At 38.2% G+C, this 27,095-nt stretch overlaps 1 protein-coding gene and 5 pseudogenes across 3 annotated transcripts; 5 read left to right on the top strand and 1 right to left on the bottom strand.

Moving 5' to 3' along the window:
- Positions 1-405: 405 nt before the first annotated feature.
- LOC148373593 (tropomyosin alpha-3 chain-like) lies at positions 406-22,857 on the bottom strand. Of its 3 annotated transcripts, none has more exons than XM_088327052.1 (9): positions 22,520-22,857; positions 16,202-16,327; positions 7,967-8,100; positions 6,721-6,838; positions 6,565-6,635; positions 5,799-5,874; positions 1,369-1,431; positions 1,228-1,297; positions 406-733 (listed from the first exon to the last, which is right to left on the bottom strand). In XM_088327052.1, exons 1-9 carry the CDS (start codon positions 22,631-22,633, stop codon positions 651-653), a joined length of 855 nt encoding a protein of 284 aa, XP_088183178.1. In that variant the 5' UTR covers positions 22,634-22,857; the 3' UTR covers positions 406-650. The 3 variants fall into 3 exon arrangements, with proteins under 3 accessions (XP_088183178.1, XP_088183184.1, XP_088183192.1); XM_088327066.1 differs by lacking the exon at positions 406-733 and adding an exon at positions 989-1,086 and having other exon boundaries at positions 22,520-22,809; XM_088327058.1 differs by lacking the exons at positions 16,202-16,327; positions 22,520-22,857 and adding an exon at positions 9,834-10,221.
- On the top strand, positions 2,186-2,338 carry LOC148373598 (U2 spliceosomal RNA; annotated as a pseudogene).
- LOC148373597 (U2 spliceosomal RNA) lies at positions 2,367-2,636 on the top strand (annotated as a pseudogene).
- Positions 2,665-2,935, top strand: LOC148373596 (U2 spliceosomal RNA; annotated as a pseudogene).
- On the top strand, positions 3,360-3,449 carry LOC148373595 (U2 spliceosomal RNA; annotated as a pseudogene).
- On the top strand, positions 3,922-4,041 carry LOC148373594 (U2 spliceosomal RNA; annotated as a pseudogene).
- Positions 22,858-27,095: the final 4,238 nt, after the last annotated feature.

Raw genomic sequence — 27,095 nt, 5'->3', positions numbered from 1 at the left:
AAAATAAATTTTAAAAATTGAAATAATAATAACAATAGATCAAACAGAAAGCACTTCAGCAAGGGTGGTGAGATAATGGAAACCCCTAAGAGCCCCCAATTTAGGAGAGAGAAGTCTGAACCACTAATCGTTAAGAACGGGAGATTTCTCGAAGGGCCGGCTCTTGTAAACGTCGTGTTAGGCTATCTGAAAGACATAAACAATCTAAACATGTATCTGTCACTTGCTCTATCTAACCCTATCAGACATTCATTCTCTAGTCAGTTAGCCCAACATCGTAGCAGATAAGATGAAATTTACCATTTAACGATTGACGTAATGAGCAGGCGTAGAGTGAACAATACTTTTACTAATTCCAAAACCATTGAGTCGTGGGCAAAACTTCAGTAATAAACAACAACAGCATGATTGTCATCCTTGTCAGGTTTTATTCAACAAAATCGTCCAGCACCAAAAAAAATGTCATATGGACCCAAAACCATTTGTAAAAAAAAAGGAGGACGGGGGAAGACAAATAACCATAAATATATAAAAATGACTAACTGTGTTACTATCATTTTGTGGTAAGGTTTGTGCTGAAAATGATGGAATGGAGGGAATGCTTCATCTTTTACAATCTTGATCGTAATTGCTTCTTTTTAGTGGCGTTGTTACAAGCTATTGAGCTCCTGCAGTGTTTGGTCCAGGACATGGTGCATTCCTATGTTTTCCTCTTTTGCATTGGATAGATTATCTGCAATGGGGGAGAATGAGAATGTGAGATATCTGATGACAAAATCACCGTGGAAAAAAAGACACAACCCACAAGTGTGTGTAGCAAAAAGCAGAAAGCCAGGAGACAAAGTAAAATAGGAGACGTCTTTATTGAGCTTTAAGAAGAACAAGGAAAATGATAGGATAGAAAAGGCAACCCCCCTCTATAGCCACCACTAGGCCAGGACACAAAAAGATCAAAGACAAAAGAGCAGCAACTACAGCCTGGAGCGTTTTTTTAATTCCTGTTTTACAAGGTGTTCATATCATTGAGGGCATGGTCCAGGTCCTCGCTGATAGACTTGTAACTCAGCTTCTGATTGTACAGCTCATCTGAAGTTCAGAAGGCAGGAGAAGAGCAAAGCAAGATCACAAAGGAACAAAAAGCAGGAATAGGAAGAAAAGAGTTGGGACTTGAAGGGAAAACAAGATGAGGAAAAATATGAGTGAAAGAAATGATGGAAAATGACAAACCTTCCAAATCATCTATGGACTTTTCCAGCTTGGCCACTGTCCTCTCTGCAAATTCTGCACGGGTTTCAGCCTTTAACATACAAAGACAAAAGGACCATGTCAGAAAGACAGCGTAAACTTCTAAGTTAAAGAAAAACTGACCTCTTTCAGTCTGTCACTCAGGACTTTGATCTCCTCCTCATATTTGTCTTCTTTCTCTGAGTACTGCCAAGATAACAAAAACACACCTCAAACAAAATGTTGTATCCATGTTAAATCCACATATAATGACATGGACAATGCAAAATGGTAGACTGACTGTTCACTTACAGTCTTGAACTTGTACATGTTCAGTTATCATTGATTTTATATATACACCGTAAATTCCGGACTATAAGCCGCAACTTTTTTCCCTAACTTTCAACCCTGCGGCTTATTCAGTGATGCGGCCAATTTATGTAATTTTTCTAACGGCTGCTAGCGGCGCTTGAGTGTTGCTACCATTAACTGCCCTGTCAAAGCTATATTATTATTATTAAAACTTTGAAAACTCTCTCGGTGTACTGTCTTTCTTCGTAAATATGTGTAACCCATGTATAATATGTATTTGCAACTGCATATTTTTGTAATGTATTTATTTGTATTTATTTTAGACACTTATTCTGATATGTTTTGCATGGATGAACGAAAAATGAGGGGCGGAACAAACGCGGGGTGCCGAGTTTAAGTGGGGACCGCTAAAGGTGAGGGACAGACAAGGAAAGAAGAGGGGGTAAAAAGTTGGTTAAAGAAAAAGGAGTTGCGTGAGTAAATGTGTTCATCTGATATATTTTTTCCCACCCTTACCTTTGGAAATATACACTTTTTTCCTTGGATTACTTTCAACGGGACCTGGACTCTGCAGGTCTGCATCAAACCTTAAGTACCGGTATCATTTTTCGTTTATTTTGCCGGCTGTGATTTTTGGACTGTGGACTTTAACGAAGTGGTGTCACATTTGACCCCAATCTGTGTACTTTCTATGAAGTCACTATCTTTGATTTTTGCATTTCGGAGATGGAATATGAGCTTGCTCTGTCCACTCCACGCATCGGCCCGGTATTGCAGTACCTCCGGGAACGGTGCATTCGCAATGATCGCAGCAAGGCTTTAGGGCTAGGACCTTAGCTTGGCCTTTTGGCTGAGAGTAAGTGTCCCGGCTCCTAGGCTTTGTAGCGTATTATGAACTGACCGATAACGGATAATGGATAATGAATAACGAAGATAGATCAATAACCCTTAAAACCCCCCCCCCCTTGATGCTAGGTCCTTAGTTTGGCCATTTGCCATGATCTTTGATTTATGCAATCCGGAGATGGAATAAGAGCTTGCTCTGTCCACTCCACGCATCGGCCCGGTATTGCAATACCTCCGGGAACGGTGCGATCGCAATGATCGCAGCAAGGCTTTAGGGCTAGGACCTTAGCTTTGCCTTTTGGCTGAGAGTAAGTGTCCCGGCTCCTAGGCTTTGTAGCGTATTATGAACTGACCGATAACGGATAATGGATAATGAATAACGAAGATAGAACAATAACCCTTAAAAACCCCAAACCCCCCCCCACATCAGTCCTTAGCTTGGCCTTTAGCTTAGCCTTTGATTTTTGCATTCCGGAGATGGAATAAGAGCTTGCTCTGTCCACTCCACGCATCAGCCCGGTATTGCAGTACCTCCGGGAACGGTGCTTTCACAATGATCGCAGCAAGGCTTTAGGGCTAGGACCTTAGCTTGGCCTTTTGGCTGAGAGTAAGTGTCCCGGCTCCTAGGCTTTGTAGCGTATTATGAACTGACCGATAACGGATAATGGATAATGAATAACGAAGATAGATCAATAACCCTTAAAAACCCCCTTAGCTTGGCCTTGATGCTAGGTCCTTAGCTTGGCCTTCTTGGCCTTGCGATAATAATAATAATAATAATAATTTCCTTGTATTGTCATTCTGTGTAACAATGTACACAGAACGAAATGTCGATTGCATCTGACCCGATGCAGCCGCAGCCAAGAGAGGGCGCCGCCGACCACTTTTTAAGTCTTAGGAATGACTCGGCCGGGGCGCGAACCCGAACCTCCCAGTCTCAAAGCGGGCGCCTTACGCTAGGTCCTTAGCTTGGCCTCTTTGATTTTTGCATTTTGGAGATGGAATATGAGCTTGCTCTGTCCACTCCACGCATCGGCCCGGTATTGCAGTACCTCCGGGAACGGTGCATCCGCAATGATCGCAGCAAGGCTTTAGGGCTAGGACCTTAGCTTGGCCTTTTGGCTGAGAGTAAGTGTCCCGGCTCCTAGGCTTTGTAGCGTATTATGAACTGACCGATAACGGATAATGGATAATGAATAACGAAGATAGATCAATAACCCTTAAAAACCCCAAAACCCCACATCGACTTTGGCCTGGACGGATCTATTGACACTAACAAAGATGTTATATAATGAAATTGTGAATATGTTTGATTTTCGAGAAGGTTTGTTCAAACCTCACTTTGTGTTTGCTGTTAAAAACGTAATATTGGAATATAATATTGTGAATGTGCTTGATTGCTGTTGAGATTGTCATGATTGTTTTCTGTTTTTAGTGTCAATAAATTTGTTCAAAAAAAAAAAACAAAAAAAAAAAAAAACAAAAAAAAAAAACATTTAAGCGTGACAAGGCTTTGGCTAAGGCTTTGATGCTAGATCCTTAGCTTGGCCTTTGCCATGATCTTTGATTTTTGCATTCCGGAGATGGAATAAGAGCTTGCTCTGTCCACTCCACGCATCGGCCCGGTATTGCAGTACCTCCGGGAACGGTGCATTCGCAATGATCGCAGCAAGGCTTTAGGGCTAGGACCTTAGCTTGGCCTTTTGGCTGAGAGTAAGTGTCCCGGCTCCTAGGCTTTGTAGCGTATTATGAACTGACCGATAACGGATAATGGATAATGAATAACGAAGATAGAGCAATAACCCTTAAAAACCCCAAAAACCCCATTTAGTTTCAATCAGGTATAAAAAAATTGTGAATATGCTTGATGGCTGTTGAGATTGTCGTGTTTGTTTTGCTGCTGTTGGTGTCGGTGGATTTGTTCAGACCGAGGACAATCGACTTTGGCCTGGACGGATCTATTGACACTAACAAAGATGTTATATAATGAAATTGTGAATATGCTTGATTGCTAATAAGATTTTCGAGAAGGGTTGTTCAAACCTCACATTGTGTTTGCTGTTAAAAACGTCATATTGGAATATAATATTGTGAATGTGCTTAATTGCTGTTGAGACTGTCATGATTGTTTTCTGTTATTAGTGTCAATAAATTTGTTCAAACCAAAAAAAACATTTAGTTTCAATCGCGGGACTTGAAGTCGGGTTTGGGTTAATTTTGTGATTGTCTTACATGTTTAAATGTGGGCGCATGCGGCTTATATACAGGTGCGGCTTGTGTATGTACCAAATCGGTTTTCCTTTTAAAAAGTGGTGGGTGTGGCTTATAATCAGGTGCGCGCTATAGTCTGGAATTTACGGTATATATCTCACTACTCATCTGGGGCTGACTTTGCCTACAGTAGTATACGCTCTAACAAGAATGAGGCAGCAGAATAAAGCTAAGTGAAACAAGAATGCTCACTTGACAGCGTATATCATGACGAGTGGTACAATTACACCAAATGCAATTTTAAAAAAGGAGAAAAATTGCTATGAATAATGCTTTTCACCAAATACATTTCTCTACAAACGCCATACTGATTGATGGATATTTCAGTAAAAATTCAACATCTTCTTAAGAGAAAAGAATTTGAGTTAAGTGAAAGGGACACTCTAATATTTGACCACTAGATGTAGCTGTGATTTTGTAGTGCAACCGAAAACGAGTGCCACAAGGCAAAAAGAAGAATACAAACAACGGAGACTTCAAGTGCCCGAATCACACCATTTTTCATTTCATTTTTTTGGGCCCATCCTTTCACAAGATTTCGCAACCGACAGGTATTTTTAAAAATGCACTTTTATGATAGTTCATATATTTTTGCTTGTATTTAGAATGTTTTTATTTTTTTTATAAATTAAATCCTTTTTTTCGCCATTTGAAGGCACTAAATGATACACAATGTCCCCAAAAATAAAGTGTAAATTGTATATGCTTGTGAATCCTTATGTTAGCCATTGGATTACTTCTTTGTTCGTAAAAGGGTCCAATTTTTCTTTGGGAAAAACTAAATGAATTCTTATGAAGACAGTATTTCTCAATGCATGCCTTAGTACATCATGTTTCTTCAATCAAAAATGAAATACAATAGTCAAACTATTCATTCAATACCAGACTCAAGTTAAACAAGTCATTTTTTTAAATTGCCAATGTTTTAGTCCAATGATGGTACTGCAAGAAATAATAAGTTACACCACACTGCTATGTCTTAAGTCAGCTGATTTGTAAGATTAAATGGCCAGTATTGAAACATGCATACATTTGTCCTAACTTATGTTAATTCAAGCTTAAATAGTAAAGTTCAAATCAGCATAACTTTAATTTATGATCTAAATCAAAAAACACCAAAACTCAATAAATAAAATTATTCGTACCTTATCAGACTGGGCCTCGAGAGACTTAAGGTTGTTAGTGACGTTCTTCAGCTCTTCTTCCAGGTCACCACACTTTCTGCGGATGCAGAGACAGGGAAGTGTTAGGTTACGTAGAGTCAGCTTTAGTATTAACTCTTTTGAATTATTGTTAAATTTGGGAATAACCATGACACAAGTAGGCTTTGTGGTCTATTGTGCACATTGCCTTACAAATGAAATGTCTTGGGTTCAAATACAGGCTCTGGATACATGGCGTGGAGTTTGCATATTGTTTCTATCCATGTGTGTGTTTTTGCAGGTACTCCAGTTTTCTTCCATATTCCCAAAACTTGCTTGCTAGGTTAAATGAGCATTTTCGGTTGTCTTTACGTAGTTGTTTGTTTATGTGTACTTTGTGATTTTCTGGCAATCAGTTCAGGAACGTATGTTCAGACACACCAAAATTAGGAGGACTGATTTGGATGACAAAACCACTAAAGTATGTATAATTCAAAATGGAAATATTTGATTCTTGACTAAAGACATTCTATCGTGGAGTCAAGGAAGTGCTGACTCGATATTTACCGAAGCCTTACCTTGACTACCCCCAATTTAAATCAAATACTCAGCTATACCAAATCATTTTAATTCTATTGAATAAGAAAATAAAAAGCAACAAACATATAATTAAAAGACTGAAACAAAATGATTTCAAGTTATACAAAGTCGACAAACAATTTAGGGATTAGCAAAATATGAATTGAGTCATTATATCAAAATCACGTACTGTTCTGCAACCTCTGCCCTTTCCTCTGCTCTCTCAAGGTCGCTCTCGAGAATCACCATCTTACGAGCCACCTGATGACACATGTACACTCAAACACTTAAAATACAGCACATAAACAAACACCAGCTACATACAACCAACAGATAACTTTGATACCTCCTCGTATTTGCGGTCAGCTTCCTCTGCGATGTGTTTTGCCTCCTTGAGCTGCAGCTCCTGGATCTCCATTTTCTCCTCATCTTTCATAGCTCTGTTCTCCACCACCTTCATGCCTCTGCAAAGCGCAACCACGACATACATGAGGGAAACTCATTGAAAAATGACTATATATGCTTCAAAAAATAGAACAAATGAGAAAGATAGGAGTTAACAGGGAATATTTTTTTCTTAAAAAAATTAAAATAATAATAATAATACAGAAAATGCAAAATTATAACAATGATGAACTTACCTCCAAAATTGCTAACAAAAAATTAGGTCTATCTTGCGAACTGCTATCATGGTCCAAAACTAGTATTGCGATACATTACCTCGGTAATTGCGCATGAGCAAAAATAAAAAAAACTATGTACTGAATACACTCCAATTACCGTTACAAGTACTGTTACTGACAACTCTCAGCTGCATCTTCACTTGACTACATGCACTATGCTCTGACTTAAAGGAGAATCACGTTTTCCACAAACACAAAGTCAACAGACAAAACAACTTTTATTTTCTTTATTATGGTTCCTGTAACCTTAAGTTCTCATTAAGCTGGTTTGATACATTTAGTCTGTTTTTAATAATGGACACCTGCAAAGGAGTTTGCATAGGTTACCAGTTTGTTATTTTGACTATTATTGCACACACTCTTTTGTTGTTTTGACTTTTGTGAGCTGTTAAGATCATTGTAACTATCTGCCATAATGTTGCTTTCTTAGATTCCCAACAACCTTTAGGATGGATCTACTTTAGTAACTTTTGTCTTCCTGTAAGAGCTTTAATAAGAAGAAAGGGCTCAGGGGAGGGCCTTTAGAACAGGTATGAAATTCTTATTTAAAGGCTCGATCTCCTTTTCTCCTTAACGGTTAAAAAAACATATATTTATCTTATTTTGAATGTCTACTAAACATTTAACCTATCACTGGTGTACAATTATAAAATAAAAAGATGCTATAACCTAACTTAAACTCTCAAAATATAAAACAGACTTTTCGATATCAAATTAAAAAAAGTATGATAAAAAAGAATTAAAAGGAAACAAATGCCTATAGGAAAAAATAATGTTCTACAAGTGTAAAAACGAACAATTATAACATTCTGTGCCCAAAGCACCATTGAAATTATAGTTCAAGACCATGACAACAAAAAAAGTGCAATTTATTACTCTTTTTGTCAATAGTCATGTAGCAGCCATCACCTCTCGCTCTCATCCGCCGCTTTCTCGGCTTCCTCCAGCCTCTGCAAGGCCGTGGCCAGCCTCTCCTGGGCCCGGTCCAGCTCCTCCTCCACCAGCTGGATCCTGCGGTTCAGGGACGCCACATCACCTTCCGCCTATAATCATGCCGGCAAAGGGAGTAAACTCCAGAGTCGAAACGGGAACAACGTTTATCAAGAAAAGAACGACATTGATGGACCTTCAAGCAACCCTGAATACCCCCGTCCTATTGACTGCCTAAGGTAATTATTTGTTTTGTTTGGTGCAAATAAATGACATCAACGTCCCTTAGAACCTCTGCAGTTTGACCTACTACAGATGGCCTACAAACAGGACTGCCGGTGATGTAACCCCGGCGGCACAGCTGGCGTCTCGACGTTTTTTCCCTTCTTCACTCCACTCACCCCCCCCAATCACACTCACTCGCTTACTCTCTAGCTCCCTCCCTCCTTTTCCTGACCCTAGCCTGGATGTTGGGGATGGTGGATTGTCGTTGCCTGTTTCCTGTGGCGCTGATAACACAGTCTGACGTCCACTTCCTATTTGGCTTAAGAAACCCCCCCCCCTTTTTTTTGCAAAAATTACAAAATATGTTTCCTTAGTAAGACGTAATTAGTCCAAGGATTATTGTGTTGAATTTTTTAAAATGTGACTAAAAGCAAATTTAGGTAAATGAATGAATACATCAGGTTGAAAAAATATACAACAAATGTAAAATTGTATGCTGAAAACATAAAACAAAAACACAATTAAAGCTAAAACATTGACATTCATTTTCTGAAAAAGAAACAAACTATATGTTTAACATTATATATGAATTACGCAATCTCATTTTGTGGGATGGCCCCCTTTGTATGGTTTTTAGATAGTTGGGCAAATTAAAAAAAAACCTAAATCATTCCAAGTAACTCATTTAATGCCATTGGCGTCTTCAATCGTCAATGTCTTTTTGATAGCTTAATGAATCTATTCGTTATGTTTCGATAATGATTTGAATATTAACTTTGTAATCAAAACATTAGTCAGCAACTGTGTTCAGTATTTACTTAATAAACGATGATATTAAGGATTTTTAACTTATTAACTGGCATTGATGTCTAAATTCGCTAATGGCTCTGCAGAAGTTAATGCTAAGGATGTCTATAGCAGTCTTTTGCAGTGAATGAGTAAATTTTAGTTTAAAAAATAATTAAACAAGTCAAATCAAATGCACTATTAAATGCTTTAGATCCACGATATCATTATCTCACACAACAGAATTGATTGAAAATACAGAAAAACGAAATCAACTAAATATACAGCTGATACAGCTGTATAGAGAAAGACATAAGTTTGGATGGAATTTAACATCTAGTAAAGCAAAAATAATTGCAGTAAAAACACACCAAATATATATTTACACCCACATATATCTGTGGAAATATGTACTGTATGAAAATGAAAATTGTGGCCTTTGAATTCGAAAAACACGTTTAGCATTTTCAAGTACATGAATAAATGTATAAAACTATTGCTAAAAGAAAATGTTTGATCTGGCTGATGAGAATCCCCCTTGATTGCAATCCAATAGCTCTAGAGAAAATTCCTGAAAATTACATTGTGCAATACATTACAGTACAACAAGAGATCAGTCAGGTAACAGCTCCGAGCAGCTGTTTTATCTTCCAGACAAGAACCAATTTGCAATTAAGAATTAAACAATAGGGTGGGGCTTCTATATAAAACTTCATTTTTTGGTTAAGATCACAGTTGAGGAAGGACCACTCGTGGCAGACGGTTTTAGGCTCAGGCTTCACGAATAGTATTTTTTTCCCAAGAAAAGGGCGATTTTTAACGGCGTTAATCTCACGTTTTCGCGCAGCTCCCTTTCTGTGTCCAGTTCCCTTTGGACCGCCATTGCGCGTTCATCCGCCTCATCAACTTGTTGCTGGAGGGCTTGGATTTTCTTCTTCACAGACTCCATTACTGTCCTTCAATCCCCAACTCAAAAGTAACGAGAAAAAACACCAAAATCGTGCCTCTGGGCGTCCTTAAAAGCGGACTTTTAGCGGGCCTATATGCCTTCCACCCAAAAACTTTTTTTTTCTTGCGGAAAACTTTTTTTTCTTTCTGCCTTTTTGTGCTCCTCCCCAGGCAGGAAATAAGGGACGTTGCGGGAAATGTGGAGATGTGCAAAGAGGAGGAGGCAATGCAGAGAATGGCCAATCCCGCCGATCCTGACAAGGATTTGGATGCAGATGACGTCACAGTACGCGAAAAAGGGAGGAAGTGCTTGCCTTTGTGTGTCAATGTGCGCAGGCGCAGCAGAAAAGGTGAACAAAGTCCGCCTCTGAGTGCGTGACTGTGTAATAGATTGGCAAGTGTGGACTTATAAGGCCAATGCATTTTTGTGATGTTATTAAAGGGGTGTGTTTTTTGCAAGGGCGTTAGATATGAATCAGCAAGCTAGATCATGACGTAGACATGGAGTGACTTTTATCTCTGTGGGATGACGAATAGGAAGGAAAGTCACTGTAGAACACTTAGTCAAAATCAAGGCCCGTGGGCCACATCGGGCCCCCTAGAAAGTTTTCTTCGACCACTGAGATGATTTTCATATGTTATTGCAGTGGTCCGCAATCTTTTGTGTAGCACGAACTGGTCACGGCCCTTCCCGTGATATTGGTAATGATAACGACATCATAATTTATTATTCTTATTATTATCATTATTAATAATAATGATAATAATTATAACAACAAGCCTAAATCCACTGTGTACTCACAAGACCAGTGCTTCTCGACTGTTATGACTTCAGGACCAACCATTGCACCCAGCAACCCAATTAAAAAAATATATATCTTTCAAATTTATTGAATGAAAGGATTGTGCAGTTTAAACCAAAATTTATTCAAATGAAAAAAAAAATCAATACGATCAGAAAAAACAAAAACCCTGCAAGTAACAAGATTCCCTTATGATCAATTAGCACTATTTTAATGAAATACAACGTTTTTCTCTTGTATTTTCCCCTATTATTCACTTAAATGTTTTTTCTAATCTCTTTACACTAGGAGGCGCTAAATATTACACTGTCCTTTCGAAGAGTTTAAATGATCCTCAGTTATTTTTGTCCTTTTTTGGCATTATTTTGCTCAGGCAAAGACCCGCAATCCACAGAAAATGTCACCATGACCTACTTTTGGGTCCAGACTCTCCAATTGATAGAAACTGATCTAGATAACTTAGAAAAGTCATTAGATTTTATCCTATTGTCACATTATTTTTACTCAGGGTACCACATTGTACAATGTTGTTTTGGCTAAACTCTTTTCCATTATGCACCATTACTACGTTGTACAACGTGGCGCCATGAAAAAAGTGTGATGATAAGATACAATCGAATGCCTTTTTCCAATTCATCCACATTCCGTGTGGCTGAGAGTAAGTGTCCCGGCTCCTAGGCTTTGTAGCGTATTATGAACTGGCCGATAACGGATAATGGATAATGAATAACGAAGATAGATCAATAACCCTTAAAACCCCCCCCCAGCGGTTAGGATTGGGCGCTCACACCATCACGATCTGGGTTTGATTCTGACCAATGCTGAGGATATGTTGTCCACAATATTTGTTGACTGATCAATCATTGCTCAAATACAACAATATATGTACTACCATAGAACCTGATGTTTAACCCAAACGTTGAGTATTTGTGGGAGTGAAAAAAAGTGTATACACAGATGAATACAGAATGTGCAAATAATAAGGCGATTTTTTTATTTCTTTCCATGTGTCCCGGTACCAAACAACACAGGGTCCGCGGCCCGGTGGTTGGTGACCACTGCATTATCATATCATATACCTGGGATTGCATTGCATTTGTTTTTAGGGTAAATTAATTTCCCCTGGGCTTTATTTTATTGTAGTTTTTAAGCTACTTTAATTCTGTTCTTCTTGGGAAATTTCACCCACTTTTGCTAAAATAAAAAATAAAGTCTACTAAAGATGTCTGAATAATGTCAGCTTCTTTCATTTCATGATTTTTACTTCAAAGATATTTGTATTTTGTGCCTGTTGAACCTTAATTTTATTTTTTTATTTTATATGCTTTATTTTATCTGGAATATATTTGTTATCTTGGGCAGCACGGCGGCGCAGTGGTTAGCGCGTGTGTGGCACAGTTCTGAGGTCGTGGGAACCTCCTACGTGGGTTCAAATCCAGCTCCCGGCCTTACTGTGCGGAGTTTGTATGTTCTCCCCGTGCTTGCGTGGGTTTCCTCCGGGGACTCCGGTTTCCTCCCACATTCTAAAAACATGCATTTCAGGTGAATTGGCCGGTCCAAATTGTCCCTAGGTGTGAATGAGCGAGTGAGTTGTCCGTCCCCGTGTGCCCTGCGATTGGCTGGCAACCAGTTCAGGGTGTCCCCTGCCCACTGCCCGATGATTGCTGGGATGGGCTCCAGCACCCCCGCGACCCTACTGAGGATAAGCGGTGCGGCTGATGAGATGAGATGAGATGAGATGAGATTTGTTATCTTTTTCAGCAAGTTTGATTAGGTTCACCAGGATATAAAATTTAGAATGTTTTGCTTTAAAATGTTTCATCATTAGATCAGTCAGCTTGTAGGCACACTTTTTTTGGGCCCTTTGTCAATTTGACTTTGACACTTCTGGTCTGGTATCTAGATCTAGAATGGCGGCCTTGCTTGTAATCCTCATTCAATTTGGTTACCTGACTCTCCACTGCTTTGAGGAATGATAGTTGATGTGATCCATCAGGCAGCCATCAGGCATTATTACAAACCAGGGGTGTCCAAACTTTTCAGATTTGGTGAGTTGAAAATGTGTGAGTGCCGACTATTCATTCTGGCATTATTTAAACAGTTATTAGTAAATTCACATTCCGTGAAACGTTTAGCAGTGCTTGGCGATCAGCATCGCAAACTTGTAGCTCGCCTATGTATTTGACTTACAGGGTCTCGTGGAAAAGCGCTGCTGTGCTGTTAAATCCGTTTCAATTTTCTTCATCTTTTCACAGCGTTCGTTTCCAGTTACCTTTTTGTGGACAGCCTGTTTCTGGCAGTACCTCTTGATAGTCTATTCTTCGAAACCAGCCGGGGTGTCTTGGCAAATTAGGCTGACGAGTTCTTTTCGGATTTTGGTGAAAAAAATACTCGAATTTCCACTTGTCCTGAAAGTGGTAACCCTCACAGTCAAATTTCATTTTTTAATTTACAGTCGCCATGTCGGAAATGGCGTGGGCTAAGATTCTCACAAGAAGCCAAGGGCATGGTGGCCAAAGGGCTACTGCTATCATCTGGTGAAATTTTTTTCTGTAAAACTGTATTTTATACTGCGGTCAACATTCCTGGCGGGCAACATATTTGTAATTTTAGGTCAGAGAACGCTGGCCAGTCAAAAATTGATCACGGGCCGTAACTGGCCCCCAGGACGGACTTTGGACATGCTGTTAAAAACCAACAGCCCTTTACACTTTCACGTCTCTCCTTTTCCTTCCTCATTTTTGCTTCATTCCCACCTTTATTTGTCAGCATCCGTCATCGGGCGAAAAAGGAAATGAGACTTAATGCCTAGTTTTCATGTTGAGCTCTTGAAATGTTTGACAGGCTTTAAAGCTGTGCCTCTAAGCTTGTAGTGGGCATAATACTCTTTCAAAAAGTGGTTGATTTTATATGATCTTTTTTGAGATGGTAAACTTGCCATTGATACGAATTGGACTTTTTGCACAATTTGGGTTATTATGTATGTTTATTGTTGATGTTGATTGTGTTTTGTGGTTTGGTGCCAATGCAACATCCATTGCAGCTTGGTTATCCTGCAAGAGGGATTACCTCACGAGTGACCCCTTCTCAAGGTTTCTTAATTTTCACAAAGCTGAGTTTTTTTAGTTTTTCCCTGCCCTCATGTAGGTTTCAGAACAGTGTATGTTTCAACAGAGGCCTGTGTAGCTATCCAAGTAACGGAGACTGGACTTCAATACATTTTTAAAGTAGGGTTATGATTTCTTCACGATGTCCTTTGCTCCTCCCAAATTCCTTTCATTTTTATCCATCTTAGTGGCCTGCCATTTTGCCACTTGTTGACTGAAAGGTAAATTGCAATGCCTTATGGCTAGACCAATCATGACTCACCTTTTTTCTTGATTTTGGCCCTTTAATGCTTTGTGGCTGTTGCTTTTCTCTCTCTAACTTTCTAAGTGGATGGAGAAGCTCCTGAGTGACTTTTTAGTCATGTCATCTGGGACAGCTAGACTACACACGGTTTTTCTAGATACATCATAATGTACCGTGAGTATTATCCACTCACAAATAAAACGCCAACATCACAACCTTCAATACAATATTCTATGCTTTGATATAGTGTATTGTGTAAGAGCAAAAGTAACGTGTGCTCCAAAAAGGTCCAAACGTTGAATTCATAGGACTGTGCCGTGTGTTTGCTTTAGCCCGCATTCCTCGCATTCCAGTTCAGCTGCAGACTGGCCCAGTTTTTGTCTGCGCTTGACAAAAAAAAGCACTAAGAAATCTAAGCAGGAGCAATTCTGCTGAACCATTCCCAGATTAAGACATATCCTTCTTTTTGTTGGCGTATGAAGGGCAACAACAACAAATAGATTTGAAATTGATTAAGTGTCCATTGATTATGTTGTCGTTTCACTTTATCTTTTGCTAATTGTTTAAAATGAAAAAAGTCCCAAAGTATGATTTTCACACAAATAACAATTATTACAAATTGACTTTAATGACAGATGCTTGAAAATATTAAGAAAGTACTTAATAATGACTTACATAGTTATCTTTTGCTTTTTTGCAACCAGTTAAACATTTACCAAGTATTTCTGTTGTTTGACATAAAATGTTATGGTCATTATTTTCAGCCTCTTATAATTGATTACAATCACTAATAAATTTGAAATAATGTAAACACGTTGTCAACATTTCCCCACTATTATTGCAACCTATATCTTTAGAGCCTGACCAAAACGTAATAATTGACATTTTTGGCCCAAATCTAGCAATAACCAGAATAATATTGCACTTTACTATTGGGAGTTTTCCAAAGTATGATATGGGACCTCAATAGCAAATAGATTTGCTTAAAAAAAGACCCTGGGCAGTCTGTAAAGTACTTTAAACTGATTAGACAATTCCACGACTTGTGAATCATGTCTGACCCATAACCAGACATGCGTCTCAGGGAGGGCATATCAAATGCATGGGGGGCAAAATTAATATTACCCACAAAAAAATCAGAGCTCATGCTTACAATGTGGGAGCACAATTCCTTAGTGGGGGGCCCAGCCTTTAAGGATGAATGTGTTGTGCATGCCTACCAAACTTTTGATTTTGACAAATTGTAATCATATCTAAACCAGAAAATGAACTTTACTTAAATACTTTACTTAACAAGATATTTTTAGGTTCAGAAATCAGAATGGTCGTACCATTGAGTTTTGCCTTTTGAATCAAATCCACAATTAATTGTGGGTCGTAGACCACTTCACACTGATTCTTCGACTGAGTCCATGCCTACTCAGTGTGAACGTATGGAACAAGGGCGCAAAGGGAGAAGGGCGGTAGTTCGTGTCTACACACTATGGTGCAATTGGGGGCCACAAGGGTGATAGTGCAAGTATTCCATATCTGTTGACCTACACAATTTTGTCGTATTTTACAAGATTTTTTTGTTGTATGATCTTATTCAGAAATTAACACAATTTTCATTTTAACAATTGACATTTTGCCCGCCTAAAGTGAAATGTAGTTCATTTCATTAAACTTAATTTTCTTTTGGCCATTTTTTTTTCCAAAATCTCTCATGTGCGTGGGCATTGGTTAGTTTCCATGATTTTTGGTGCTGAATTTGGACATTGGGCAGAACAACCTACTGAAACGAGAAAGGGGAGATCTAAATTTTGCCAAACCAGAAAGTGTCTTGAGAAAAGGAGCTTTGGATACAAAGACGTAATTAAGACATCGACATTACAAGATTTGATCAGTCGTGAGAAGAAAATGTAGTACTGTTTCTATGTAAAAGTTGGGATGTGATGAAAACAAAAGTATTATATTTGACAAGAAGGTCTGTTTCAAATCTAGCATCTGCATTTGTATCCGATAATTTTACACCAAGGCCCTTTGCAAACAGCTGAATACAAATTTGTGTTCATTCATGTGGAAAATGCGCTTCTTGTGGCATCGGATCGGGCCAACTTACGTCTGTCGCCTTCTTTTCCGACAGCTCCAATTTCTCTTGAGCGTCCTTCAGGGCCTCTGAATATTTGTCAAGCTCATCTTCGGTTCCTTTTAGCTTCTTCTGCAGAGCCAACAGGTCGTCCTCGAGCTGAAACATCAGCCAAATGTTACTGTGGATCTTTAGGTTACAAAAGAAACCAGAGCAGACCTTTCATTATCACATTATTATTAGATAGATAGATAGATGGATTGATACCTTATTCATCCCCATAGGGAAATTCACATAATTTAGGATTAAGTTGAAAATAAATGCAGTTGTATGCCAAATAAACATTACTACATTATTATACCCAACTAAAATGTTTTTTTGGGCATAATATGAGAAAAATAGAGTTTATAATTCTCTATAATATTTTTATGGGTGTCTCCAAAGGACAGCTATTGTGCCGCGGACCTGTTTTGAAGATACCTTATCAGTGCTGGGTCATTGTGATTTTCTAATAAAATGATTTTTTAGTGGTTGACTTCCGATAATTATCCTGGTAATAACATAGAAACATCATAGTAATAATATAATGAGTTGTTATTTTAGAAATGCATATCAAAAGGGTTGCCCTTTGCGCTAATTTGTAACAAAAAGTAGCTCTCAGCATTGAAAAAGGTCAGAGACCCCAATCTAAACTGTCCCTAGGAATAAGTGTGTGAGTGAATGGTTGTCTCTCTCTATGTTCCCTGTGATTGGCTGGCAGCCAGTCTAGAGTGTCCTGTGCCCACTACCCAAAGTCAGCTGGGATGTGCTCAATGAATCAATGATGAATCAAAATTGTTGTATACGCATTTTGAATGTCAAAAATGAACTTGTTTTTCACCTTAAAAAAAATGTAATTAATTTCATGATCTATAGATGAAGGAGGAACATTTTTCATTTCTGAGGTAAAGTCATATTTTGGAGGGGTGACATTGGATTTTGTCAGAAGAAACGATCTTTCTTAGGGAGTTTGGTGCATCATATTACACTTATACTGATTCGTATACAGTCACTCAACTCCTGTGTATACTGTACATTGAAACCATATCAGATACCGATACCATTAGCGTATAAAATTATATTACCTTTGCAAAACATGGCTGATATTTTAAAACCAACTTTGATGGCTCAGAACTATCGTATTCTCGTTACTATAAGGCGCACATTAAAGTATTACATTTTCTTCAAAATGTTTGGCACACCTTATCGTGTGGGGCCCCCTGTTTGTTTGTCTTGGACATGTGGTGGACACCATGAGTTGAAGGATAAACGCTGGGTGATGTGTTCATGCGCGGATTCTATGTAAACCTGCGTTTTATCATCATGTGTGCCATACAGTATTTGTCTGCTAAATGTATAAATTGAACATGTAACTGAGACTCCGCTTTTTAGTTTTGCTGTGCCTTATGGTCATCAAAATAAGGTAAATATTTTTCTTCAAGGCGACGGCCGACACATTTTATTCTTTGTTTTTGCAAGCTGCACATAATTTGACAAAAACTCAAGCCAAGACTTAATGATATTATTTTAGTTAAGGTCAAAGATTAAGTGGGCACAACTACTGTATTATTACTGTTGTTACTCTTTTTTTCCCCTCATTTTTTTGACGACAAGAAAGAGACATTCATGTTTTTTTTTTAATCCTAAATTATTACATGATTGTTATAGCAGTTTATTCTTCTCGATCTAATGCAGATTTCTTACTGTAAGTGGATAAGGTACCTGGTGACTACATTTTGGGCTCAACACTTGACTTGCAAGGAATTTAATTTGCCAGGCTTATTTTTTGATTGGGAAGGCCTATCGGCCCATTTAATCGACGTGTTTTTGCTCTCAAGTGGACACTTATTGGCTCAGCAACAAACTTAAAAATAAATGCTCAACACTCAGTTGTACAACTGAAGTGCAGTCATGCTGTTTAACTTTAAAATAGTTCTTTTTTTAAATAAAAAGTATAAAATTCCCCTGTTACAAAATGGAAAAAAGGACAGCAATTTTCTCACCCCAAAGGCAGAAAAAGAACAAATATTTCCAAAAAATCTACGAAAAATGAGTTACATTTTACTGCAAATAAGGTTAAGACATAATCTATGCAATATACCCAATTGAAGGAAAATTAGATTATTTTACGTGTTAAAACTATTCTTAGAATAGCACAATTACCCTATCCAACAGGTATTTATGTTTTGAATTTAACAAATATTCTTAATAAAAGCAAAATTAAAAAAGAAAAATGACAAAAATATAATTTTCATGTTTAAGTAAACAATTTTTGCATTTTATTTAAAAACAAGTGAACATCTCTCAAAATTAGAAAGCATACATTGCATTCCGCAAACTTTTATGCTAATAGGATAAGAATGTATTTTTGTAATGTTTACTTCTGTATACCTGGTTCCTGAAAATTTATGTCTATGAGTTATGTATTACTTTTTCGTGAACATTTTAGTCTTCAAAGATGTGGAGAATAGTTTGTCAGTTCTTTGGTTAAAAGGGGTCAAAGCCGGACAGTGACCCACCAGATGGAGCTGCTCCTCCTGAGTTGGACTCAGTATGTTATTCTGTTTTGCATAGATTGACATTGGCAACATGACAGGGCATGATGACAGGACTTCGGTGGGCTCTAGATCCACTGTGGTAAGACCCTTCAGGAGGAACGTGGCTGGACCGCAGCTGGTGGACCTTGATCCTGCATTTTATCATCTGCTGCACATTCGACGCTGGCCAAGAATAACTAAGAAAGAGCAAACAAACGCTCCAACATCTCCGATTTCATGCTGACTTGCAGGATTCCCCGGTGTGGAAGATGAGCTCGGTGGGGAACTGAGTGCTCTCTCAAGGAGGTTCGAGGGGCTTCTACTAGATTAAGACTCCTGGCTTTGTTTGTGCCTCTCTGTCATTCCTGGCACGCCACTGTGTTGACATAGTCTCCAACAGAGCAGTAATTGTCTTTTTTTAGACACCTAAGGGATGATCTTACATCTCCATGCTCCACTTTGCTCCTACAGAGTGGCCTTTGGTTGAAGGGATGCATTCACAACATCGCAGGACAACTGCGTATCATTCTTTTAGATGCTTTTATCACCATTTAAATGATTTGCGTTATGTGATAATGCCAATGCCATGAGGCTGCTCTTTAGTGCACAGAATGCAAATTGAAGCTTTATTGGAAGGAGGCCTTTTTAAAGTGTGTGAATCCCTGGAAAACAGCGTAATTCGTTCAGTGGTTCATGCTTTTATGTCTTTATTTCAAAGATTTTTCTTGAAGAAAAATATCTTAGAATAATACTTGTGAAAAATATATTTTAAAAGTATTATTCCACTTAATATACAATGTGTGAATAAACACCTTAATGAAACAAAGTTGTGATCAATGCCCTTTTACACCTGATAGAAAAATGGGTCTCTCATTTATTAGACATTTAGTCATCTTAGGCAGATTCGGCACCCACAAGCCACTTTATCGGCTTAAGATCTATAGACAATGAGTATTTATGAAATGATTTATTGCATTTATAATTGAGAAAAGAGGTGTCACACTATGGCATCTTACTACTTATGGTGGAGACAGGAATTAATTTCAACAGCACAGTTTTTTTTCCTTAAAGATGGTGTCCGTGATTTCAAAATGCTCTACTTGCTGACGCCATCTTCTGGCTGAAATCAACATTTGACAGTTGTTAAGCTGCTTGTTTGGCACAGGCACGAACATGTTTATCTTTGACGCCCGCAAATAAACTCTTAACTTTTTTTCATCTTTTCTGAGGTTGGGTTCGACATTTGGACTGTATTTGAAATAGTCCTTTTCTTACTTTCACTATTTTCCTGCAAAAATAACAAAACACCTCAATCATGCATGCAGAATCACTCTAATATCCCCATTGCCACCGCCTCCTTTATTCCAGGTCCTTGGCCACAACACCAATTATAAAAGTAAGATAAAAGCAGATCGTCGCGGTGAAATTTAAATAAATGTGTGTGTGTGTGTGTATATATATATATACTGGACTGTCTCAGAAAATTAGAATATTGTGATAAAGTTCTTTATTTTCTGTAATGCAATTAAAATAACAAAAATGTCATACATTCTGGATTCATTACACATCAACTGAACTATTTCAAGCCTTTTATTATTTGAATATTGCTGATTTTGGCTTACAGCTGAAAAAAACTCAAAAATCCTATCTCAAAATATTAGAATACTTCCTCAGACCAAGTAAAAAAATAATTTTATAACAGCAAAACTAAATCAAACATTTGAAAATGTCCATTGATGCACTCAGTACTTGGTTGGGAATCCTTTTGCACGGATTACTGCATCAATCCGGCGTGGCATGGAGGCAATCAGCCTGTGGCATTGCTGAGGTGTTATTGATGCCCAGGATGCTTCGATAGCGGCCTTCAGCTCATTTGCATTTGCAGGTCTGGTGTCTTTCATCTTCTTCTTAACTATACCCCACAAATTCTCAATGGGGTTCAGGTCAGGGGAATTAGCAGGCCAATCAAGGACAGTGATGCCATGGTCAGTGCACCAGTTACTGGTGGTTTTGGCACTGTGGGCAGGTGCCAGATCATGCTGGAAAATGAAATCCTCATCTCCATAGAGCTTTTCAGCAGATGGAAGCATGTAGTGCTCTAAAATCTCTTGGTACACAGTTGCATTTACTCTGGACTTGATAAAACACAGTGGACCAACACCAGCAGCTGACATGGCTCCCCAAACCATTGCTGACTGTGGGAACTTCACACTGGATTTCAAGCAACTTGGATTTTGCTCTTCTCCAGCCTTTCTCCAGACTCTGGCGCCTCGACTTCCAAATGAAATGCAAAACTTGCTTTCGTCTGAAAAGAGGACTTTGGACCACTCTGCAACTGTCCAGTGCTTCTTCTCCATAGCCCAAGTCAGACGCTTCTTCCGTTGTCTTGAGTTCAGAAGTGGCTCGACCACGGGAATACGGCTATTGTAGCCCATTTCCCGGACACGTCTGTGAACTGTGGCTTTTGATACCTGGACTCCGGCTTCAGCCCACTGTCTTTGAAGCTCCCTCAAATTCTGGAAGCGGCTCTTCTTCACAATTTTGTTAAGGCTGCGGTCATCTCTCTTGGTTGTGCAGCGTTTCCGGCCACATTTTTCCCTTCCGACAGACTTTTTGTGGATATGCTTTGAAACTGCACTCTGTGAACAGCCTGCTCTTTGAGAAATTTCTTTTTGTGTCTTACCCTCCTGATGGAGGGTATCAATGATGGTCCTCTGGACAGCAGTCAGATCAGCATTGATTTAGTTTACTGAACCAAGCTGAGTGTTTTTAAGGCTCAGGAAATCCTCGCAAGGTGTTTCGAGTTAATTAGATGATTCAGGTGATTAGTTGAATAGCCTACTTGTATACTTTTTCATGATATTCTAATATTTTGAGATAGGATTTTTGAGTTTTCTTAAGCTGTAAGCCAAATTCAGCAATATTAAAATAATAAAAGGCTTGAAATAGTTCAGTTGATGTGTAATGAATCCAGAATGTATGACATTTTTGTTTTTTTAATTGCATTACAGAAAATAAAGAACTTTATCACAATATTCTAATTTTCTGAGACAGTCCAGTATATATATATATATATAGAGAGAGAGAGAGAGAGAGAGAGAGAGAGAGAGAGAGAGAGAGAGAGAGAGAGAGAGAGAGAATGTTGAATTTTAAACTTCTTAAGGACACTTCAAACCACTCACCCCACCTTTAAAGGGAAAAGGCTGTGACCATAATTACCGTAACATGTGTCCACGGAAGCAATAGTAACTTGTTTTTCTTCAGTTTTAAAAGAAAAGAATATAATTGAATGTGGCATTTGTCTCTATTTCTGGAAAATAATATAACCGATAGATGCAATGTCCCGTTGTAAACGCATTTATTTTATATCAGAGATAAATTGGTGAGACGTCTCTTTGAAGGGATGATTGGGTGAGTGTTACACCTTATAACTATGGGCCTAATTACTCAACTATAGCGTGTGTGGGTTGGTTTTATTCAATTAGGGTGGCATTTTATTATAGCTTATTAACAACATGTATGAACTCAATAAAGATATTTTTCTAAGATCTTATAGGTTAGTTGCCAAATTGTTTCAGGTAATTTGCTAATTATGCATCTGACGATGGACTGAATAAACAGTATTGTCAATACAATTACTAAACGTTTTTTTTCAGTTGTAAAAAGGACCTATTTGAGGGAAGTCTCATCACTTGTTATATTACTGCACTTTTATTAATGTAATCGTAATAAACCTGCTCATATCAAACAATAACGGTCATGAAGTTAAACCCACCAGCTTGCATTTCTCCTCCGCTGCCTTTTGGTCGGTCTCGGCCTGCTCCGCCCGGTCCAGGGCGTTCTCCTTGTCCAGCTTCAGCATCTGCATCTTTTTCTTGATGGCCTCCATGGTGATGGATTTGTTGAGCTTCTGCCCGTTAGTCAAGAAGAAGAAATATAAATGGTGAAGGGCACTGACGGGATTGAAATACAGAAGGGAGGAGCGGTAAGAGAGATGAGCTCGTCGGAGGAGGATGCACAAACTAAAGGTCCAGTAAAGCGGTGTTGGATTTAATGTGGAGACAACTTTGGTCCACTAGTGACAAACCAAACATGTCAACCCCTCTTCACCCCTCCTCTGCCTCCTCCCATACTCTACAGCATTTTCTGTAATGCTTGCTCCCTCCCTAATATAAACTTCTCAAATGCTTCTGGAGAAGCAACGTGGTGAAGATGTTTTGGCAGCATATGTCCTTATTTGGACCACTGCTCCCTTTACCCCTCCCCCTCTTTTGGCATTTGTTTTTCTGGCTGGGGAATGCTGAGATTGATACCAGAGTTGGTTAGAAAATACATAGTTTTCATTATGATTGGAAAAAACAGTCTGCCAGTAAAAATAAGCCCATTCATTTCAAGATCAAACACAAATTGTTACTGTGTTGGGCTTTTTTCCTCATGATTTTTCCCCAACACTTTTCAGACTTTGGACTTTGTAAGATTTACTTTATATATCTTAATGAGGTGTTTGTATATATCCAAAATGCACTTTTAAACTTGATTTTGAACAATAATCAAACAACATTATGAATGAATGAATGACAATGAACGAAAACTTTATTTCGAACATTAAAATAAAAACGGAACATAAACAATGAGTCAACAACCAAATAATGTTACATAACATGCATGAAAAGGGGTAGTCAGAAGCAGATGCTTATTTTCCCTACCCCTTTATCTTCCCTATTAAATACATTTTACAAATCCTCTTCTAATATAACAAAATCTCATGGATATACTTATTACATAGGTCAGATATCAATAATTATAATAATTACAATAATCACATATTTTATACACTTATCTTCGTAATACCCATCCCTCAATGCCATAATGCTGTCAGGCGGGACGGAAGGAAAACTGAGATCACTTGCACTCGTTTCTTGGTTTTTATTGGAAGGAAGGAATGACAAGACGTGAATCTTCGATCCGTTGTTTGACGGATTGTCGAGACTTGACAGGCGGGTGAAGGCTTGGCGGGAATGGTCGCGGACAGGCGTAGTCGTCGTGTTGTTGGTTGGGGCTGGAAAAGAAGGGCGTCGTTGTGTTCGGAAGAGAGATCAGGAGTCAGGCGGGCAGGGCAGGTCGTAGGCAAATTCGGAAACGGGTCGGCAACGGAGATCAGGTAGAAAAACAGGAGGCAGGCAAAGAGTCGGAGGTACGGGCTTTCTGAGCAGATAGCAACAGATCGCATAGTACAATCGGATAAAAGTGTTACCGGAAGCTGGGGATTTAAATGTACAGGGTGCTCCAATCAGCTGTCCTGGCTGTTGGTGCCAAATCCTGAACACAGGTGTTCCCGATCCGGGTGATTGTGACAAATGCCACTAGTTACCAAACCTCACTGCGGCACCAATGATAATAACAACAATAAAAATAAAAATAATATTTATAATAACAGTTATGATATAATAATAGGAACGATAACAACAAAGTTAACCATAGTTTTACACGCAGTATTTCCAATCTCACTCATATCCCATTTTCTTCATCCCTGTATTTCGCCAGTAATGTTTTTTTTGTGTTTAAATTTGAACACATAAATAGTTGGCCATTGTTTGATCTTATCTTGTAAATTAGTCCAAAGTTTGACTCCACACACAGACAGACACATACTTTTCCTGGTTGTTCTCACTTTTGGGATTTTGAATTTACTACAGGCCCTCAAGTTATAATTTCCCTCTTTCTGAATGAATAATTGTTGGATTTTTCTCTGCCACCATGTTTTTGTTGACCTTAAATAACAGTTGTGAAGTGAAAAACTTTATTAAATCATCCAATTTTAATAATTTGGACTGCATAAATAAAATATTAGTATGATCCCGATATCCTACCTTGTGTATGGTTCTTATTGCACGTTTTTGAAGGATAAAAAGGGGCTGTAGTGAACTTTTGCAATTATTGCCCCAGACTTCTGCACAATATGTTAAGTATGGCAGAAATAGAGAACAATATAATAAATACAATGCATTATAGATGAACTGATTTGAGGAGCTAATTCTTCACAGTTTAATGGCACAAACAATTATCACTTACTCTTTTCAGATTTCGACTAATAAGTGATTACTCATTTTGTTTTATAATAGGAATCCAGAAGTGTCTCTTTAAGGGAGGTTTTAATTTAACCAAACCTGGCAGTTATTTCAAACTTAAAAGGCTTACAATTTAAACATTACTTTTAATAAGAGGATGTCACAGCTGAACATTTCTTGATGGGCTAACCAATGATACATTCCAAAAAATTCTTATGATGGGACCCCAAAAAACGGCATCTATCTATTGGTCCCAAGGGTATGACACTCTTTGTGACAACATAGACGGCTCTATGATTAACACTAGAATGGACTACTATTTCCCCTCCACCCTAATGAGGATACGAGGTACAGAAAATGAAAAGATGGACAAACTACTATTCCTGCTTTTGGTGTTGAGAAGATGGCAGCAACTCATTCTGGGAGGTGTACATTTGTCCTATTATAAAACATTATAAAATCAGTTCTGCCAAATTTTTAAACAAAGTAAAGTACAGTAACTGGGGCAGACACATTATGGATCCAGTAAAAGGCAGCTAATAAAAAATTGACATCAGGCATAAACTTTCTTAAACCCATGTTTACAGGTAAAAATTCAGTATTTCCATATTTTACGGGTTGAACAGATGGGGTTCATTGTTAATTTAATATTTCAAAGTTGAATGATACGTATTCCGGTGACTTAAAACAGTTAGCACTGCTCGCAATGCGCCCAAACAATGCATTGTAACAATGCATTGTGAGGGGAACGGAAGCTACACTCTATTACAAAGAGAGTTGCTTTCACAGCTTCAAACACTGTAGGAATTTCTGAAATATTACAAAAGAAAAAGACCTTTACCAGTCAAATTATGGATTGGTTCTGGGCCACATTTGTCCCGCATACCGTTAAATGATGACTTGATGTAGGATTTTGAAATCCTTATTTTCTTGGGAGTTTGAAATGTATCCCGCCTCTCATTTATTAAGGCACAATTGGAAAAAGCATAAAGCGAGAAAATGAAAAAAATAACTTTTTTACATACGCGCGTGTGTATGTGTGTGTGTACGGGTTTATGAGCGTTGGATTTCATCTTGTATGTGCCAGCTGCCGTTAACCTAAAAATAAAGCTTGTATGAAAGGTAGCCAGTTACTATACAAGTGATATATCTCAATATCAACTTGCATTCAACATGTCATCACCCTTGAGAATCAATTTGAAAAATGTGGCCTCGCATATCATAAAATCATTTAATTACACACACCACTCCAGACTTTGGTTAAGCCAGCGGGAACTATTATTACGAAAGAAAATTTAATTTACAACTTCGACAAGTCTCCAGCACGACCTTGTAAATATTTTTCCTCCTGACATTATTTTATCTTATTTTGCTCTTTTAGGCCTTTATGATGTGTTCATCTTGTTTATCCTGAGGTGCCAAGTCTAATATCGTTGCAAACAATGTTCACGGGGTAGACTGCTGGCAGTGTGAATTTCCCTACGGGGATGAATAAAGTATCTATCTATCTATCTATCTATCTATCTATCTATCTATCTATCTATCTATCTATCTATCTATCTATCTATCTATCTATCTATCTATCTATCTATCTATCTATCTATCTATCTATCTATCTATCTATCTATCTATCTATCTATCTATCTATCTATCTATCTATCTATCTATCTATCTATCTATCTATCTGTGATGTTATTCATGATAATAAAGAATGTTCTATTTTATTTTGGGCGGCATTAGCTCAGGAGGCAGAGCACTCGTCTTGGGATCAAGAGATCGCAGGTTCAATTCCCGGCTCCTTCGTGTTACATGTCGAAGTCTCCTTGGGCAAGACACTGAATCCCAAATGCCCCCAACTAGCAGGTCGGCGCCTTGCATGGCTCCATGGCCGCTATTGGTGTGTGAGTGTGTGTGTGAATGGGTAAGTGTGAAGCACATTGTAAAGCGCTTTGGGAGGTCTTCATTGACTTGAAAAGCGCTATATGAATGCAGACCATTTACCATTATTTTATTTTTTTTTAACTTTATTTTGTTTCATTTTATTTTATTCTATTTCATTTTTTATTTTATTGTATTTTATTTAGTTTTAGTATATTCTATTCTAGTCTATTCTGGATGTCCATTTACAAATACACAGTAGAACATATTTTGGCTATGACATAACAATGTGTGATCCTAGGAGGACGGTAGTAGACAGGAAAACATAGAGTAATCAACACAGCCTAAAAGATCATCAACTTTTCTCTGTTCAACTTGCGATACTGTAGCAGAGCCATTAGCATT

This window comes from Urocampus carinirostris, chromosome 1 (genome assembly GCF_059441175.1).
Source record: "Urocampus carinirostris isolate Australia breed hairy pipefish chromosome 1, RoL_Ucar_1.0, whole genome shotgun sequence".
NCBI lineage: Eukaryota > Metazoa > Chordata > Actinopteri > Syngnathiformes > Syngnathidae > Urocampus > Urocampus carinirostris.
Note: the sequence above shows the minus strand (reverse complement) of the source record. Positions and strands in the feature narration are given on the sequence as shown.

Coding starts and splice junctions, on each gene's coding strand:
- LOC148373593 (XM_088327052.1), bottom strand. CDS start 22,633: ATGGAGGCCATCAAGAAAAAGATGCAGATGCTGAAGCTGGACAAGGAG. Junction 6,839..7,966: donor GCGGCGGATGAGAGCGAGAG/GTGATGGCTGCT, acceptor TGCGCTTTGCAG/AGGCATGAAGGTGGTGGAGA. Junction 1,298..1,368: donor TGAGTGACAGACTGAAAGAG/GTCAGTTTTTCT, acceptor TGTATGTTAAAG/GCTGAAACCCGTGCAGAATT.